The 19,475-nt window shown below is 32.7% G+C and overlaps 2 protein-coding genes across 3 annotated transcripts; one reads left to right on the forward strand and one right to left on the reverse strand.

The window, feature by feature from the left end:
• On the reverse strand, positions 1 to 5,567 carry LOC108982068 (protein DETOXIFICATION 40-like). 2 transcript variants are annotated; one of them, XM_035688877.1, is made up of 7 exons: positions 5,054 to 5,557; positions 4,183 to 4,814; positions 3,104 to 3,160; positions 2,516 to 2,754; positions 1,127 to 1,245; positions 766 to 852; positions 1 to 368 (listed from the first exon to the last, which is right to left on the reverse strand). In XM_035688877.1, the coding sequence occupies exons 1-7, from the start codon at positions 5,396 to 5,398 to the stop codon at positions 300 to 302; spliced, it is 1,548 nt and encodes a 515-aa protein (XP_035544770.1). In that variant the 5' UTR covers positions 5,399 to 5,557; the 3' UTR covers positions 1 to 299. The 2 variants fall into 2 exon arrangements, with proteins under 2 accessions (XP_035544770.1, XP_035544771.1); XM_035688878.1 differs by lacking the exons at positions 1 to 368; positions 766 to 852; positions 1,127 to 1,245 and adding an exon at positions 1,938 to 2,080 and having other exon boundaries at positions 5,054 to 5,567.
• A 9,668-nt stretch (positions 5,568 to 15,235) lies between these two features.
• LOC109015005 (protein DETOXIFICATION 40-like) lies at positions 15,236 to 19,081 on the forward strand. The gene is made up of 6 exons (XM_035688668.1): positions 15,236 to 15,244; positions 15,604 to 16,082; positions 17,242 to 17,298; positions 17,704 to 17,942; positions 18,638 to 18,756; positions 19,013 to 19,081. The coding sequence occupies exons 1-6, from the start codon at positions 15,236 to 15,238 to the stop codon at positions 19,079 to 19,081; spliced, it is 972 nt and encodes a 323-aa protein (XP_035544561.1).
• Positions 19,082 to 19,475: the final 394 nt, after the last annotated feature.

Genomic DNA, 19,475 nt, shown 5'->3' on the forward strand with positions numbered 1-19,475 from the left:
TAGTTGAAATGGATCAGTATTCCTTCTTCTTCTTTTTTTCACATTTTCTTTTTATGTTTTTCATCCTACATTTGCTTGCTCTCTTTTTATCATTTTTTACATTAAATCGGTGGGGTTCTGTGAATTGTTCAGGACATGCAAACATTTAATGAGATCCAATAATGCCATTGATCAATAGCTCCAGTAAAGTTAAAAGAGCACATTTGGACCCACTGCGATTTTTTTCTTTATTTTTGTGGTGTCCATGATCTCCCACTAGCCCAGGCATCTCCTTCTGCAACTTGTTATTATCAGCATGTTCATCGGTTCTTCAGCAGTGGCTCCTTCTTTTCCTCCCATTTGTCCAATCGACCCCTAGAAATCTCCACCTGAAATTTCATTGATCATCCTCAGAGGGTTTTTTTTTTTTTAATGTACCACATGCTTAAAAATCTTCCATTGTTATTGTTTTCTTTTCCCAAAGAACTAAATCAATATATCTTGCCATATATGGCGCATCTGGGTCTTTCATCTGGCCGAGAGTTTGTAAAGCTACCTGGCCTATTCAACTAGTCAATTAATGAGCCTTCAGATGCCTAAAAACCAGTAAACTTATTGTTTCTTAATTTCTAGTGCTGCTAGGCAGAAAAATGTCCCAATCTCTTGTTTGATGTGTTTAATTCATGTACTCAAAGTTTCGCAATCAGCATATCTATATATATATATATATATATATATATATGATATTAGTGAGATTAGTTTCTAGTAATTCATAGTACAACTTACCTCTTTATCCCAATCCGTGCGAAAAGTTACCCAAAGTAGAATGAAGGTCTGCATCATAGTCCCTCCTATCATCCCCGACCATATTCCCTACATGCACAGATATATGAACTCAAATTATTTCGTTTAATCGATCGAACAGTTTCACTTAGCTTGCTTTCATTTTGAATGATAATATTTCTAAGAATTTGAGCAAGATTTTTCTTTGGTCAAATCTAAATTGATATATAATAATGCGTATATATCAGTAGTGCATGAAATGAAGGTGCAATATCATCATATCGTACTACTAGCATGGCATTAGATTTATGAGAACTACTTATAATTATAATAAAAGCAAAGAAAGAGGGATTGATTGGTAAACCTTAGCGCCAAGGTCGAACTTAAAGCCGAGAAGGCAACCCAAAGGTATTCCAACCACGTAATAGCATCCCACATTTACATACGCCACGAATGCTTGCCATCCACATCCAACAGCCACCCCTGCAATTAAGATTTATCTTCATTTAACCTATTTGTACGTCGAGAATAAAGCCCTGATCTTAATGGAAAAGGCAATGATCTGGTTCAAACTCATTCACTGGTATAATATATATATATATATATATATATATATATATATATATTAACAGCTACAATCTACTTCCATATCATTATTACTTAAAAAAAAAAATGAATATTTGTCACGAATTATTTATAATAAAAATAACTATTTGTGATGAGAATATATAGATTTATTTTAATAAAAAAATAATTATTTTCATATAAAATAACTGAAAATAAATAAATAATTATATATGCCAAATTCAAATAAAATCGTAGCATATGCAGGAGACGTATTAACATCAACTTCATGCAATTTGGAATTGAGTGATGAAAGGAACTGTAGAACCTATTGACAACCTTGGTTAATCCTGCTTTGTTTCTTTTATATTTTGTTTTGTTTTGCCCCTTTTTCTGTCTTAGTTTTTACCCCCTCGAATTTGGGGGTTCTTTTGTTTTCAAGTTATTGAAATCAAATGTAACAATATAATTATGTTTACAAATAAATTACACAAAATATTCTTATTATAAATTAACATAATTTATATAATTTGATGAATCATTTTAAATCATAAATTATACAATACCTTTATCGTATTTTCTTAGAAAAAAAAATCACTAATTATTGATGGACGTCAAAAACAGCCAGCTTTATGATTTGGAATTCATGAGCGAACCCATGCATTTAATTGGCAACCTTTGGTCCCAGGTTTGTTCTGTCTGTATTTTATTGGGAGGGTCCTACAGAGGTTATTTCTTGACTGATGTACTGAAACTACAACACAACGCGAAGAAACGACAAGAAATTAAACAAGTTCACCTACAAAGAAAGAACAGCTCGGCATTAAAAACAAAAGTACTCTGGAAGAGACAATAAGTTTCCGCATGGCATGGCAGACAGTTCATGGAATTTAATGCTAATAATAATGGCCGGACGATGACAAATCAATTAGAAACCCCATCGTGAGGTCTTATTCATTCGTTTCTATATATTCTTTAATTCTCTCTATGAAAGTAACAATATATATATATATATATATATATATATTCGATCGTGCATACATACCCATAAAAAAAAAATACGATGATCGACGTGATCACGATATTGAGGATGAGAATGAATAATGAATACGAGAAAATTACGAATTACTTGAAAATCATATAATATAATTAATTAATGCTTCAATAATATTTACTAATTACAACTTACCAGATAAGACTGGTTGAATCCCATTGAGAACGAGAGTGACCGCCAAGAATGGACAGAGATCCGAGACTGCATTAGCCACAGTCTCACCGCTGGTGAAGGCATAACTTATAACATCCCGTAGTGCAAGCACAACCACTGCTTCTATTATCGCAACAATGAAAGAAACCAAATTGACTATTATAACAGCGAATGCGGCTGACTTGGGATTGCCAGCCCCCAGCTCGTTGCTCACCCTCACACTGTACGTCATCATGTTCCAATTAAATATTTAATTAATTATATATACTCAGGCCAATATATAAAGAGTAATCAACATAATCAATTAAATTGATCAGACAACTATAATATAAATATTGCTAATTACATGTTAATTAAGTACTACCCTATAATTATCATCATCATAATTAATAGCTATATATAAAGTAGTTAATTAATCGTGATCAGAAGAAAAAAGTTTTTTTATAATATTTTTTGTCAAATTAATCGATCGGCATAAGTGCCGGTGATGATAAAATTATAGATAAAAAGAATAGTACGATCACTAAAACAATATTAATTGCAACATTTTCAATAATCATGACTACTGACCTTGCTGCCGCATTAAACCCTACTGAAACCATGAACAACAACCCATTAATCGCCATGCTGCACAAGATGATCATGAAATAATTATAATTAACAGTAGTCCATCAATGATCATCACATCATGCAAAATGCGGACGTTGGTCATCAAGAAATTAATTAAATTGATTTATTAGGATTCATTCACATATATATATATATATATATATATAAAATGGATCCCACAAAGTCCTTTATATATTAATTATTTAATGAGTCGGGCCAGCTAAGAAATTTATTCAAGACAACTAAATATAAAATATATTTTGGGTTAGGACATACACGTGGCTAATGTTAAATATAGTCGTAGAGTGCGCAAGAATCGTGCATTCGTTTTAAAAAAGAGTGAGATTTACTATTAAAAAATTAATTTATTTTATGTGAATCTCATATTTTTTCATTTTTTCAAAATGATTATACGATACTTATATATACTCACTACTGCAACTATCATTTCAAAGCATATGGTGAATAGAAATAGATGAAACTTTCAGAAAAGTACTGCATACTGATCAGAAACCATGTGCTTATTATTAAGCAACCACTATATCCACCTTTTAAGACATCCGAAGGGTTGGTAGAGAAGTTATTTTTCATCCTTTCCAATATTTGTCCTTTTACCTAGCTAGCTTTATGTGTTTTCCAAAAGACATACGATCGATCGATCGGCTTCCATCATATAATATTTGTTTTTGGGCAATTAACTCCTCTCTCCAAAGTGAGATACATAACCGGATAACCCTATCTCCATGTCTGTTTGTGTGAATATACATACATACATACATACATACATACATATATCACGCAGTTATGACCAACTCACTATTTAATTTTCAATTTCCACTATATGAAAATGTAGATTATATCAGAAAATAATATGCTTGTTTACATAAATTAGGTATCGGAACAAAAATATTGATTTCAAGTTTCGGTCTATCGGGGAGGAGTACTGTATGATGAGCTAGCTTTTAGCATTTTAAGGATCCCATGCATGCAAGATTAACAAAAAAAGAGAAAGGTGATGAAGTCGTACTGTAATTTCTTACCATACAGCAAGAGAATCCAAAGCAAGCTCGGGGTTTTTGAGCAACCCAGCAACCAACACCAGTATCTGAAAATACCATGTCTCCAAGCACAACATCACAGCCGATGCAGTGGACAACTTCAGGAACCCCCAAAGACCAGAAAATGCCAGCAAACTAAGACCAGTCCAAGTCTGCTTACACTTGTCGCTGATCAAGATGTACACGAGCTGAGCCACTACCATGATCCACCACGACAAGCTCAGCACCAATGATGCACCAATCAACCCCATGTCCAACTTGTATACAGCGAGCCAGCTTAAGAGTAGGTGCACCACAAGCGTAGCTGTGGATATGTACGCACTTGGGGTTACAATGCGTTGAGATTGGAGGAATTTTTGTATAGGGAAGTTCACTGCGTAAGCGAATATTTGTGGGATAAGACCGTAGACAAAAACTGCGGCGGCAGATGCCACAGCGGTTGACTCGCCGAGTAAGAGCAAGATGGGCTTTGATAAAACGTAGATCAAAGTCATTGGGATCCCAGTAAGAGTCAAGACGATCGTCGATCTTTGCAGATAAATTCCTAGCATTTCATACCTGTGGGCTCCATACGCTTGGCCACATAAAGTCTCCACTGCGCTTCCCATACCTAACTATACATACAATCAAATAGAGCAAAATAACTAAATGTTAGGAAAAATAAAATGATATGCCATTAAAATTATTTATACAGGCATTAATTTTAATAAAACTGCATAATATATATAACAGGGTGAAAATACTCTATATATATTTTGCCTGGTTATACATATATGTATAGATACGTGGACTCATGACATGTATATCAGTCCATATATAAATACTTGTTTACAAACAAAAGTTGTATATATACCATAAGACCGTAAGCTAAGAGTTGGATCCCACTATTGCCAAGAGAGGCAGCGGCGAGCTCAAGATTGCCGAGGTGGCCAGCGAAGACTCGGGTGGACAGAGACAAAAAGTTGTTGATCATGTACACGAAGACGGCCGGACCGGCAAGCGGGAAGAGGAGTTTCAACTCAATCCATGTCGCCATTTGGAGGCGCTTGAACCGCGGTAACTGAGTATCAGACAGCACCTTTTCGAGCCGGGGGTCAACTCCGTGGAATACGGCTGAGATGGGCTCAGGCTCTGGTACGGGCTGTGCATGGTGCGAGTTGTTTAAGATGGGTTGGTGAAGGTCATCTTGGGAGGCCATAGTTATTCCAGTGGCAATGAGCCAGCAGCTTGTGGCCAGAGAAGGATGTTGATAAGGAGCAAAGGAGCGAGCTTGTGTGTTAGGTGAATTTGATTAGTAGGGATTGCACGAATATTGAGATCCTTGAGATGGTCCCTTTTTTATCCGGGAAAACGAAATTAGGGAATCAAATTTGGAAGCGTTTGTCAAGTAGTATTTGCTTTTTGCTGATGCTTGATGTGCATATGTATGTATGAGTATTAATGATATTCATCATAGTCTTATCTCAATATGTAAGACGATGCGACGTACACTTTTATCATTGTTGAAAGATAATGAAACCTCCAATAACGAGCAATGTTACAAAACTTTTCAATCTCTACACATTATAATTTTAAAAATTTTTTTTTTTAAGTTTATTCTTTTTAAAATAATTCAATTTTTCTTATATTCATTATTCATATATTAAATATTTGATAAAAGAAAAAAATAATAAAAATTAAAAAAAATGTGGAGTGTAAAAATTATGTGAATAGTAAGAGATTGTATAAATTTTTTATTAAGTAAAATGGTTGTTTCGTGGTGTATAAAATTTTTCATATAATGTCAGAGTCTTGCTCCCAATTATATATATATATATGCAGTTTCTAATTTCTTCTTGTTCTAAATTAAGCTGACTGGTAGGTAGGACTTTATATATATATATATGTATATATATGGCCCGAAGCTGGTCGACGTTGATGTGAGAGCAGGAATGAATTCATGATCAGATAGCTGCTGGCCTTGATATATATACAAATATATATAAATATAAATGCTGGCATGCATATATATATATATATATATATATATATGTACTAATAAAAAAGGGCCATGTACATACGTACGTTCATCAAATCATAAAAGATATATATAATGGCAGTACTGCTGGAATATTTCTTGTTCCTCTCTAAGTGACCATTTCATACACGCCATCGTAAAAAATGCATTTGGTAAAATACAAACTAAGACGCAATTAAATATATATAATATGTTCTGGCAGTTTGATCAATTGGCATATAATACCGATACTTAAATATGATCAGCAAATTAATCAAAGATTGCAAACATGCAGCTAGCTAGCTAGCTGGGAGGATAGATGCAATGTTTTGTCATATATATGAATATCATGTATATATATATAATTAGTAAAAATAGACGTCGGCGGCCTACCAATTCTTGGGCAGGCGGCAGCTTCTAATTGGATAACTGGACATTCTAGGATGACATATATGAATCATTTAAAGGAAGACCTTACAAATTGTAATACGTTTTGTCCATTAACGATGCACGCACATTTCTCCATATATGTCTCATCGATCCCTCAAAACGTTTAATTAGCAACAATCCGGGTTACTGAATTATAACGCGTAATCTCTGCCGTCCTCCAAACAGTAGTAGTATCAGTACTGATGAAACACATCATGTTTGTAACTTAAATTACATTAATATCCCAACCATCCAATTATCACTATATATAATTAATGCGTAACCAGCATGAGTACTTGCCTCTTTTAGACCATCTTAATTACACTCAAATATGATGATGATGATGATGATGATCCAGTACTATATACGTAGTTCATGATCATGATCAATTGATTAAATTAAATTACTTATATAATTCTTGTCTTTACCATGGCCTAGCTAGGTTGGCTCCAATTCATGACAGGTCGCGCGCAGACGTTTTTGCATTGACCCGGCCAACCATTGTGAATTGCATGGTTTAATTTGCTTTAGTTAATTAGATCTACCAAACATGCAACGTCACATTATTGACAATTGCCATATTTTTTAGATTCTCCATCTCCAGAAAATCAATTATCTTGATTTTAAGAATATATCTAATTTGTATAATTAGTCTACTTACATTTTTCACATGTTTCCACTTAGTCTCATGTACATCTATATATTTGTAAAGTGATACGCAAATAAACATACAATTTTGAATGAAAATCACTCAGCTCCCTCTCATCAGTTTTAACAACCATATATGAGACATACACGAAGTACTACCAAATATTTTCTATATAGGACTAGGAAAAAAACTAATATATTTATATTCTAGTCGATACTGGTTATTATATATAATTATTCATGCACATTATACACATTATATATATATATATATAATATAGATATGAGTCATATGATGACCAAGGCAGGCACCAAATTATCCCTTCATGTTTGTACAAGAATCGTAAATTAGACCACTTTTCAAGGATTAAACAATATATATATATATATATATATATATATATATATATACACACACAGACACATATTTTTTTTTTCACAAAAAAAAAAAAAAAAACAAAGAAAAAGAAAGAACATTATGTATATGTAGTACTACTATAAGATAAATTAACTGCATGTTTTCCGAGCAAGCAAGATGCCGCCCGGAATCATTTCGGCCTGATCAGACGAGAAGAATGTTAGTTGAAGTTCTCTCTCCCTGTGTGGTTGTGATCATGGTTTCAGTTTGAGATTTGTATGGTGATCAGCAGTACTACAAGTACTGCATGGAACAAGTCAATTGTTGGTCTTTGTCATTGATTAGAGGCCATGCAGGGATCCGGATTTTGACCTGATCATCATGTAGTCATATGCTTAAACATGATCACGATCACTTGGACCCATCATGTTCGTCCTTTTTGTGGTTATTATTATCATTATTTGTTTTGGTATATATGTATCATGCATGGATGGATCGATCGATCGTGATCTCGATTCTCAAACCCAATTAATTCGATAACATATGCTTAGGATCGATCTACAAAAAATGCCGGCCGTGCAGGTGCAACGCATGTAAAAACTACATTAACAGATCGAACTAATTGTTGTGGGCAGACATATATGTTTCTTTTTTTGGTTTTCTTTCTTGTTTAATTATGATTTCTGAAGCATTACAAGTTTTAATGATCACATGTAATCAATAAGATGTTGAAATAAAAATTAAATTAAACTAAATCAATATTTAGATATTCTATATAAGTTCATGAAGTTTGTAAGATCCATTAATAATTTGTAATGAGTTTAGCATTTTCTTTATTTCTCAGTTTTTATTTTACCAGCTTGGCTTGATGACGGCCGGCCAGCGATCGATGATCTGCTTTATTTATATGATTATAACTAATTTGGTAGTTATAAAATTATTTTATAAAAATAAATTGATGTGAACCGTAAATTATTTTAGCTGTTTTGTTCGGTCTCTCTGCCCGTGAAATCTCTAGTATAAATAACAGTAATCTTTGTACAAAAACCGTAACCAACGGACTAGACTCTTCCAGGCCGATTAAACCAAAACAACAAAAAATTACAAAAAGCAAAATAAGGCCGTGTTCTATTACGTACTATAGTCGGTCGATGAAGATCAAAAAATAAGGTTGATGGAGCCGAATATATATATATATATATATATATTTATATATTAACACAAATTAGATATATGAATCAAGACCTGATTTGGATAGCAAGATACTCTAATGATTCTATCCCATCTCATCTCACTTTATCTTAATATCCAAACACTACAAATAACATAAACATTTTTCAATTTCAAATTTTCAACTTTTTCATCTAATCATTACAACTTTTTAAAAACAAAATACAAAAAGCAATACACTTTTCAAATTCCAAAACAAAAATTATATTCTAACATTAACATTTTAACTTATGATATTTTTATTCAAAATTTTCTCTCTTTTTCCAAAATCTCATAAACATCTTAAATCAAATAATTTTATTATTATTCACATATTATATAATCATTTTATCTCACTATCTAAATCAGGTTTTAGTCGCTCACAACACTACGTAAAATGATCAGCTTGATTATTAGTAGTAGAAGAATATATGAGATTATAATAAAGAAAGCCGAGAGATAATTTCCAGCAAATTATCTTGTTATAAATTATAATATATTCTCGATCGACGTTATTGCAAGTATTTTTATCTATTTTAGTACTTACATTTTTTTTAAATCCTAGCTATTTTGCTTTCCCAAAGTATCATGTCCTAAGAAAATAAATTTAGAATATTAATTTGTAACAATAGATGTTAATGATGATGGTCATTAGTAATTGACATGCATGATCATCAAGGCCAGCTTACACATATTGAGTTGGACTAGCTAGCATAGATATACATTAGCCATAATATATATATATATATATCTATATATATATAGCTAGAGACAAAACTAATAAATCCGCACTTATCCATAAGATCAAAATCTAGTAGCACCTATATATAGTGAGGTAAACTGGATGTGATAATGTGTGTGTGTGTGTATATATATATATATATATATATATGTATGTATGTATGTATAAGAGTAAAAACTAGGAAAGGTAGTACCTTGAAGCATTAAATCATGACTGACTCCAAATGTTACAAGCTAGCTAGCTAGGGAACATAGTGGGGAAAAAGGGACAAAGATGACAGCTTGATCTTAGCTAGACCAAGGACCTCATGAGTTATGAGCAGGCATATTTATGTAAGCTCGATCTAGCATGCATATATATTATGTATTAGGTTCTTATGAAAAATGGGATATTTGATGCAAGAGGATATGAGTAAGATGATGTTGAGTTTTCAAATTGCACGTTGACTACGCTAAAATATCTAGAGGTGGCAGATCAGCACAAAGAGGGCATGAAATCGTGGTCTTTTCTTGATTGAGACAGTTTTGGACACGTTTCAGTATTTTGATCATAATTTTGACTACAGGTATCAGAATCGAGCATATGATCCCAATTCGGAAAGCTCTTTTTAGCACGCACGTCGTGGGCACCCAACTATGCTTCGTGTGCATCATTTTTTAAGCCAAATTCCACTATTTTTCCCTCCGATTTCCTATTTTTAATTATTTATTTTTCTTTTATGGTAATATTTCATTTACTGTTTTGAAAGTGATTCTAAACTCGATTTGGGCTAGATTTTTGACAGATTACTTCTTTATTTACGTATTTAATTTTGGCATGATTATTGAGAGTTTGTTATTTTTGGTAAAATTCGAATACAATCGATTTTCAGTTATTACAACTCGACTTGTGGATTGATTTGGTCACCCTTGAATATTGATAATTGAATTGAACATTAGAGAGATTTTATCTATATTTTTTGGCGATTCTCTTGTTTTCTTTCTTGTAAATTATCTGTTGAAACTAGCTTGCAGAATAATCGTTATTCTATCCGGTGGGTTGATTTGGTCACTCTTGAATATTGATAATTGAATTGAACATAAGAAACGTTTTCTCTATATTTTTGGGCGATTCTCTTGTTTTCTTTTCTGTAAATTATTTGTTGAAATTAGCCGTCTGCAGAATAATCGCTATTCTGTCTGGCATCAATATTGCATGGTTAATTAATGGCTGGGGAGGAGCCCAATTTCCATGCTCGCAAATTAAATAGGGTACTACTGTTAATCCTTCGAGTCATCCCACTTATCCAAACGATTCTTTGCATTTTGATCAACCTCGTGTAAAGTTTTCACATTTTAATAGAATGATACATAGATTGAATGATCATTGATCCGCCAGTCAAAAGTCCAAATTGATCACTTAATTGTTTTTCGTAAAATACCTCAAAAATGGATTATATATATATATAGGTGTACATGACCTATATATACACACGTGTGTATATTTTGAATAGGACCCGTTGGATGAAAGACACGTACGTACGTATATTTTGGGTTATAATCATGTTGGTAGCTAGATATGCACGTGTCTTGCAGCCTAGTTATATAAGTCTGGACTGACCAAATATATATACTACAGGAAGGTATTTTTGAGTTGATCAGCTCCTCCTGTAATATTTAGAATCAAGAATGTTAGTTGAGTTGATGATCTTTATAAGGTCAGCAGGCAATAAATTGATTATGATGGTCCAGAATTTTTCCCTGATGTGCTGGCGTGTGATCATGATTATGAGCGCGCACTTAAACCTTAAGTTTCTTAGTTAATCATTGCCGAAAGCGAAATATTTAGTTAAAGTTAATTTTTATATATAAGATGATAGTTTGTTTTTTTTTTATAGCATATAAGATTTAATCCCCGAAAATAGTCTTTTATAAAATAAAAAAAAAAATACTATTGAAACTATACGGCTATTGAAACAAGTAGGCTTGCTGCAGCTCAACAAGGTTCAATAAAACAAGGTTCAATAAAGCATATCATTGGCTATTGGATGCCCCATATACTTTAAATGAACACGTATCAGAGAGAGAGAGAGAGAGAGAGAGAGAGATTAGAACTTGATATGCTTTAGCCCAGAAAATAATAAAGTTAGGTAGCAAAAGCGCTAGCATTAGCATGTAAAGGAATATTCACCCTAAAACAATGAAATGCGAAAGGGCTTTGTAAAGAAAATTGAAAAGCGCAACAAAAAGTTCACATAGCCAGCTGTGAATGAAAAAATGAGAGAGGAACAAAACATCAGATCGAGCATACAAATACCCACACTGACAGCAAAATCAAGAAGGCAAAACAAATACTAGCAAAAAGGCTTTTTTCGTTTCATGGAAGCAGCAGAGAGCTCTGATCTTAAATATTGCTACAGAAATCAATTATTCCCTATTGAACCTATCAAATTTTCTTACTCGCATGTGAGTTCGATCTCTGATCGATTCACACAAAACCTTTCCCACATAAATATGAGTAAAAACACTGTCAAGTATATGTGATATTTGTTTAGCATATAGATTATGTATCGACTTGGATATATAGATGAAATTGAACCAACAAAAGTGTAAGCCACTCAAAAGTACACACAGGAATAAAAATACTAATTATGAGCCAACCAGAGCATTTTCTTCTAATGAAATGCAATGACTTAAAATTATCTTAACTTTCTACCACAATCACATCAATCTCATTTTATTTAATAGGTCGTTTAATAAAAAAAATGACTAGGTACATTTGGTATTTTTGAATAAATGGTTTGTTTCGGCCGCATGTATACAGCACCAACAACATTAATTTGCTTTTAGTACCAAAATAGTACTAGCAACAATCAAGTGCTCAAAATACTTCATGCCTAAACATCACAAAAGCTAACCATCTAAATCTCCTAATGAAAATCAGCTATTTAACACTTTCAAGAAAAATTTCAATAAATATGCGATCAATAACTATCTAAATGCAACTCAATTAGTGCCAAGAGATAGATCTATGCCTCTATCTACTCCACTTTTTCTTTTTCAATTAGATCAACAATCCCAAGTTGGATCATATAAGTGAAGCGAATCTAAGATTCTATATTAAGATTCATACTATGTGAATTCAATACCTTTAGCGGAGTCATATTACAAATATTGTCTTCTTGCCTCTAAACGACGAGAGAAAACTGATATAAAGCAATCATGCTATTTATGAGGATTATTATATTCTATAACTTTCAGGAGTTACTATCACTAGTGGTACACCATCACTCAAATGTATACGCATACTAATTGTTGAATTACTCCCACTATTTTCAACGATCTTAAAGAAAAAATTGAAAAAATTAAGGTTAAGATAATATGGAATGAAACGTGATGAAAATGTTTTTTTCCAAAAATTAAGTGTTACAAAAATTCACAATTCTCTACCCTCGTCGAAAATACGAGTAATTTTTTTTTACTCAACTAAAAAATAACCAATCTTAATCATTTCGATTTTTAATAGAATTCACATTTGTACAAAATAGTTTCTCAACCTTTCTCAAAGGTAAATGAACTCAATCTAAGGACGACAAATCAAAATTAAGGCCGCAACCCCCCATATTACATCAACCCAAGATGTAACAATTGTTTTGCTCCATAATTCATTTATAACACCATTCTCAACAAGTCAATAAACTGCGAGATAATTAATCTCATCATATAACTCATGATTACGATTTTGAAAATATTTTAACTGAAAAATATATTTTCTGAAAAAAAAAATTTGGATCGCATTTATATGATAAAACGATATTTTTAATTATCTCATATCCTTAGTATGTATGTATAGAAACTTTCACATAGAAAATGTTCATATTGTCTTTTCTCTTTGACTCTTCTAAATAAAGGAGAGAGATCTCATTAGCGAGAAAAACTTAAATTTCTCAAAATTCACACCCATCATCATATGCCTCCACGGCACATTTTTAGCATATCATTTCTCCACTCGAGAAATAATATCACTAAGTCAATAAGTGACCATCAGTCAATGAGTGACCATCCAACTCCTAAACCTCTAGGAATTCTCACTAACACCACTGTTTTCAATGAGTCTTAAATCAAATTAGGTATAGACTTCTTTAATATCGCATTAAAAGCGCTAATAAAAATATCGTTTTGTGCAACAAATGCAGTATGCGACATTTTAGCTACTAACTAGCGATATATTCATATTTCTCACTTACTAAATATTTTTCGTTTTCTCCAATTCACTTTAGGAGAGGAAAAAAAAAATTTTGAGAGAAATTATCTTAGCCTAAAACTTATTTTGCATTAACGCAACCACGAGTAAGATTTTTAGACTTAATTAAGTCATACTTAATTATTCAAACTTTTGTCACAGTTACCATGCAAACATCCAAGGTGCTTAGTATTACACTCAAGGGGGTGCTCCAAAGTTTATATATTTGCAAGAACCTATTTGTTCTAACTAGACAAAAATAAAATTTGAGCAAGATTACCAATGTTAATACCATATAAAGGTGCACTGATAAAACCTTTAAAAAATGAATGTGCCAATCAAGAATGTCCTCAACACTCTTGCACACTCAAATTTTAATGTTCTTACTTGTCGGACATACTAGCAAGTAGAGAGGATATGTGCTTATCTGTGAGTTAATCTAAGTTGCTTCAATATTATAATGTTCAACCTCAAATATAGCAGCAATTTAAAATTTGTGTTACAAAAACAACGTGCAACTTTTGTTATTATCCACAAGATTCTCAAAGGTAAAATAGTGGTTTAGCTCTTATTTGACACTTCTATAAAAGTTGTAGTGCATGCGTCACATGCGCACTTCCAATTTTACTCTAGACCTTTCAGAGGTTTCACAATAATGATGGTCTAAGATTATCTGACACTCATGATAGTCTTCATTCATTTTTAACTACTGCTCATGGAGGAGATTAATGCGACAACTAAGTCGCATACATAATCTCTACGCTTTATTTTGAGTTATCTCAAAGTTACTAACTTATGAGTATCTAATTGCACACACATATAAGAAATTTGATGCGTTAATCTAAGTCAGAGCAAAAAAAATTAATACATGTTGTAAGATTGAAAACTCGCTAAGCTTACTAATCATCTCTTGCACCTCAATGCCTAATTATTAATTTCTAACTTAATTTTGGCTCAAATTTATATCATATAGGAGATTAATTCCAAATCATTCTCAACCATACTCCCACTAGGATAAGTAATCTACCGAGTTAGTCACATGAAAAAAAATAATTTCTTCTCAGATCGAAAAAATTTATTTGGTCTAATCATAAGCATGGCTATTCATATAACTTAGACTACTTAATCGTTTATTTTATCACATTTTAATAATTTGAAGACTAATTCCTAAAATTAGCCTAGCAAATACTAGTGATAAAATAAGCTCATAGTTTAACATGTAAATATAATACATGTACAAAAAATTCATTATATTTCACCCAAACAATTATTATTCACAAATAATAATAGCGTAGGCAATTTGTAGCATAAAAATAGAAGGCTTAACAAATGTGACAAGAATTATCTCATGGCATGCATATAGTCAATAATAACAATCATGCAAATAATATTTAAAAAAAATATTTGTGCCATAACAATATACTCTGGCCCAATGGTTGAGGTTATTGCACGTGGGGTCTTGGGCTCAAAACACCACAAAAATATTTTTGTCAAAAAAAATTTTCTGATCTTGGACAGGCACCCTCTTGGGCGCCCAATTGCAAAGCAGGCTGCCCGAATCGCTCAATGGACTCTTTTTTTTTTTTTAACAAAAAAAAAAAAGAGTCGGACTTTCCTTTTATAACAAAACTAGAACATGCGAATTTTTTTAAAAAAATGTCGCCCAAATCTATTTTAGCCCAAAAGAAATTGTTCACATCCCCTAAAAAAAACTAGTTTTTAGCCCAATTCAAAACTTTATTTGAATTTGTTCTGAAGCCCACAAATGATTTTAAAACATAAGCCCATTTCATTTTGTAGCCTCCAGCCCAAAACTTCATCACAAACCAAATGAACACCACCGCAGTTTTTGTCTACGGCCTTATCCCACAAATATTCGCTTACGCAGTGAACTTCCCAATACAAAAATTCCTCCGATCTCAACGCATTGTAACCCCAAGTGCGTACATATCCACAGCTACGCTTGTGGTGCACCTACTCTTAAGCTGGCTCGCTGTATACAAGTTGGACATGGGGTTGATTGGTGCATCATTGGTGCTGAGCTTGTCGTGGTGGATCATGGTAGTGGCTCAGCTCGTGTACATCTTGATCAGCGACAAGTGTAAGCAGACTTGGACTGGTCTTAGTTTGCTGGCATTTTCTGGTCTTTGGGAGTTCCTGAAGTTGTCCACTGCATCGGCTGTGATGTTGTGCTTGGAGACATGGTATTTTCAGATACTGGTGTTGGTTGCTGGGTTGCTCAAAAACCCCGAGCTTGCTTTGGATTCTCTTGCTGTATGGTAAGAAATTACAGTACGACTTCATCACCTTTCTCTTTTTTTGTTAATCTTGCATGCATGGGATCCATTAAATGCTAAAAGCTAGCTCATCATACAGTACTCCTCCCCGAAAGACCGAAACTTGAAATCAATATTTTTGTTCCGATACCTAATTTATGTAAACAAGCATATTATTTTCTGATATAATCTACATTTACATATCGTGGAAATTGAAAATTAATTAATAGTGAGTTGGTCATAACTGCGTGATATATATATATATATATATATATATGTATGTATGTATGTATGTATATTCACACAAACAGACATGGAGATAGGGTTATGTATCTCACTTTGGAGAGAGGAGTTAATTGCCCAAAAACAAATATTATATGATGGAAGTCGATCGATCGTATGTCTTTTGGGAAACACATAAAGCTAGCTAGGTAATTAAAGGACAAATATGGGAAAGGATGAAAAATAACTTCTCTACCAACCCTTCGGATGTCTTAAGCGGTGGATACCATGGCTGCTTAATAATAAGCACATGGTTTCTTATCAGTATGCAGTACGTACTTTCCTGAAAGTTTCATCTATTTTCTATTCATCATATATTTAGAAATGATAGTTACAATAATGAGTATATACAAGCACCGCGCGTATAATTATTTTAAAAAAATAAATAAATAAGAGACTCGCATAAAAAAATTTAATTTTTTAATAATTAACCTCATTCTTTTTTAAAACGATTGCACGACACTTGTGCACTTTACGATTATATGTAGCATTACTCACATATATGTCCGTACCCAAAATATATTTTATATTTAGTTGTCTTGAATAAATTTCTTAGCTGGCCCGACTCATTAAATAATTAATATATAAAGAACTTTGTGGGATCCATTTTATATATATATATATATATATGAATGAATCCTAATTAATAAATCAATTTAATTAATTTCATGATGACCAACGTCCACATTTTGCATGATATGATGATCATTGCACTATAAGAAAACTGCTTATTTACGATCAGTTAATTCTAGCGAAATGACTATTTACAGTTGTGAATAGTCTTTTAGTTGTAATAAATTAGTTATAAAAGTTCGTTTTTCTTGTAGTACTGTTGATGGACTACTGTTAATTATAATTATTTCATGATCATCTTGTGCAGCATGGCGATTAATGGGTTGTTGTTCATGGTTTCAGTAGGGTTTAATGCGGCAGCAAGGTGAGTAGTCATAATTATTGAAAATGTTGTAATTAATATTATTTTAGTAATACTATTCTTTTTATCTATAATTTTATCATCACCGGTACTTATACCGATCGATTAATTTGACAAAAAATATTATAAAACAACTTTTTTCTTCTGATCACGATTAATTAACTACTTTATAGCTATTAATTATGATGATGATAATGATGATTATAGGGTAGTACTTAATTAACATGTAATTAGCAATATTTATATTATAGTTGTCTGATCAATTTGATTATGTTGATGAGGATGCTTGATCTATAATATAATTATAGTATACTGATATAATATAATTTCTAATTAATTACTCTTTTATATATTGGCCTGAGTATATATAATTAATTAAATATTTAATTGGAACATGATGACGTACAGTGTGAGGGTGAGCAACGAGCTGGGGGCTGGCAATCCCAAGTCAGCCGCATTCGCTGTTATAATAGTCAATTTGGTTTCTTTCATTGTTGCGATAATAGAAGCAGTGGTTGTGCTTGCACTACGGGATGTTATAAGTTATGCCTTCACCAGCGGTGAGACTGTGGCTAATGCAGTCTCGGATCTCTGTCCATTCTTGGCGGTCACTCTCGTTCTCAATGGGATTCAACCAGTCTTATCTGGTAAGTTGTAATTAGTAAATATTATTGAAGTATTAATTAATTATATTATATGATTTTCAAAGTAATTCGTAATTTTCTCGTATTCATTATTCATTCTCATCCTCAATATCGTGATCACGTCGATCATCGTATTTTTTTTTTATGGGTATGTATGCACGATCGAATATATATATATATATATATATATATATATATATATATATATATATTTTGTTACTTTCATGGAGAGAATTAATTAAAGGACATATAGAAACGAATGAATGAGACCTCATGATGGGGTTTCATGATTTGTCATCGTCCGGCCATTATTATTAGCATTAAATCCCATGAACTGTCTGCCATATGCCATGCGGAAGCATATTATGTCTCTTCCAGAGTACTTTTGTTTTTAATGCCGAGACGGGCACAAAAAAAAAATTCTCAGAAAATATTCAACGAACGATCGAGCTGTTCTTTCTTTGTACGTGAACTTATTTAATTACTTGTCCTTTCTTTGCGTTGTGTTGTAGTTCAGTACATCAGTACGTGAACTCTGTAGGACCCTCCCAACAAAATACAGACAAAACAAACCTGGGACCAATTAAATGCATGGGTTCGCTCATGAATTATTCCAAATATTTGTAACATCCAATTATTCAATTTTTCCTAGGCTAGGGTTTGTGAATAGGTTAAATGAAGATAAATCTTAATTGCAGGGGTGGCTGTTGGATGTGGATGGCAAGCATTCGTGGCGTATGTAAATGTGGGATGCTATTACGTGGTTGGAATACCTTTGGGTTGCCTTCTCGGCTTTAAGTTCGACCTTGGCGCTAAGGTTTACCAATCAATCCCTCTTTCTTTGCTTTTATTATAATTATAAGTAGTTCTCATAAATCTAATGCCATGCAAGTAGTACGATATATATATGATGATATTGCACCTTCATTTCATGCACTACTGATATATACGCATTATATATCAATTTAGATTTGACCAAAGAAAAATCTTGCTCAAATTCTTAGAAATATTATCATTCAAAATGAAAGCAAGCTAAGTGAAACTGTTCGATCGATTAAACGAAATAATTTCAGGTGGAGATTTCTAGGAGTCGATTGGACAAATGGGAGGAAAAGAAGGAGCCACTAATGAAGAACCGATGAACAGGCTGATAATAACAAGTTGCAGAAGGAGATGCCTGGGCTAGTGGGAGATCATGGACACCACAAAAATAAAGAAAAAAATCGCAGTGGGTCCACGTAAAGTGATCTGATGAAGTCAAGCTGGCAGGAGTTGGGTTGTGGAATGATGGGCTGGTTCAGATATCTGAATGTAGTGTTTGATAATGTAGGCATTGATTCGCTCAATGTGCTCTTTTAACTTTACTGGAGATATTGATCAATGGCATTATTGGATCTCATTAAATGTTTGCATGTCCTAAACAATTCACAGAACCCCACCGATTTAATGTAAAAAATGATAAAAAGAGAGCAAGCAAATGTAGGATGAAAAACATAAAAAGAAAATGTGAAAAAAAAAGAAGAAGGAATACTGATC

Source organism: Juglans regia, chromosome 3 (assembly GCF_001411555.2).
Source record: "Juglans regia cultivar Chandler chromosome 3, Walnut 2.0, whole genome shotgun sequence".
NCBI lineage: Eukaryota > Viridiplantae > Streptophyta > Magnoliopsida > Fagales > Juglandaceae > Juglans > Juglans regia.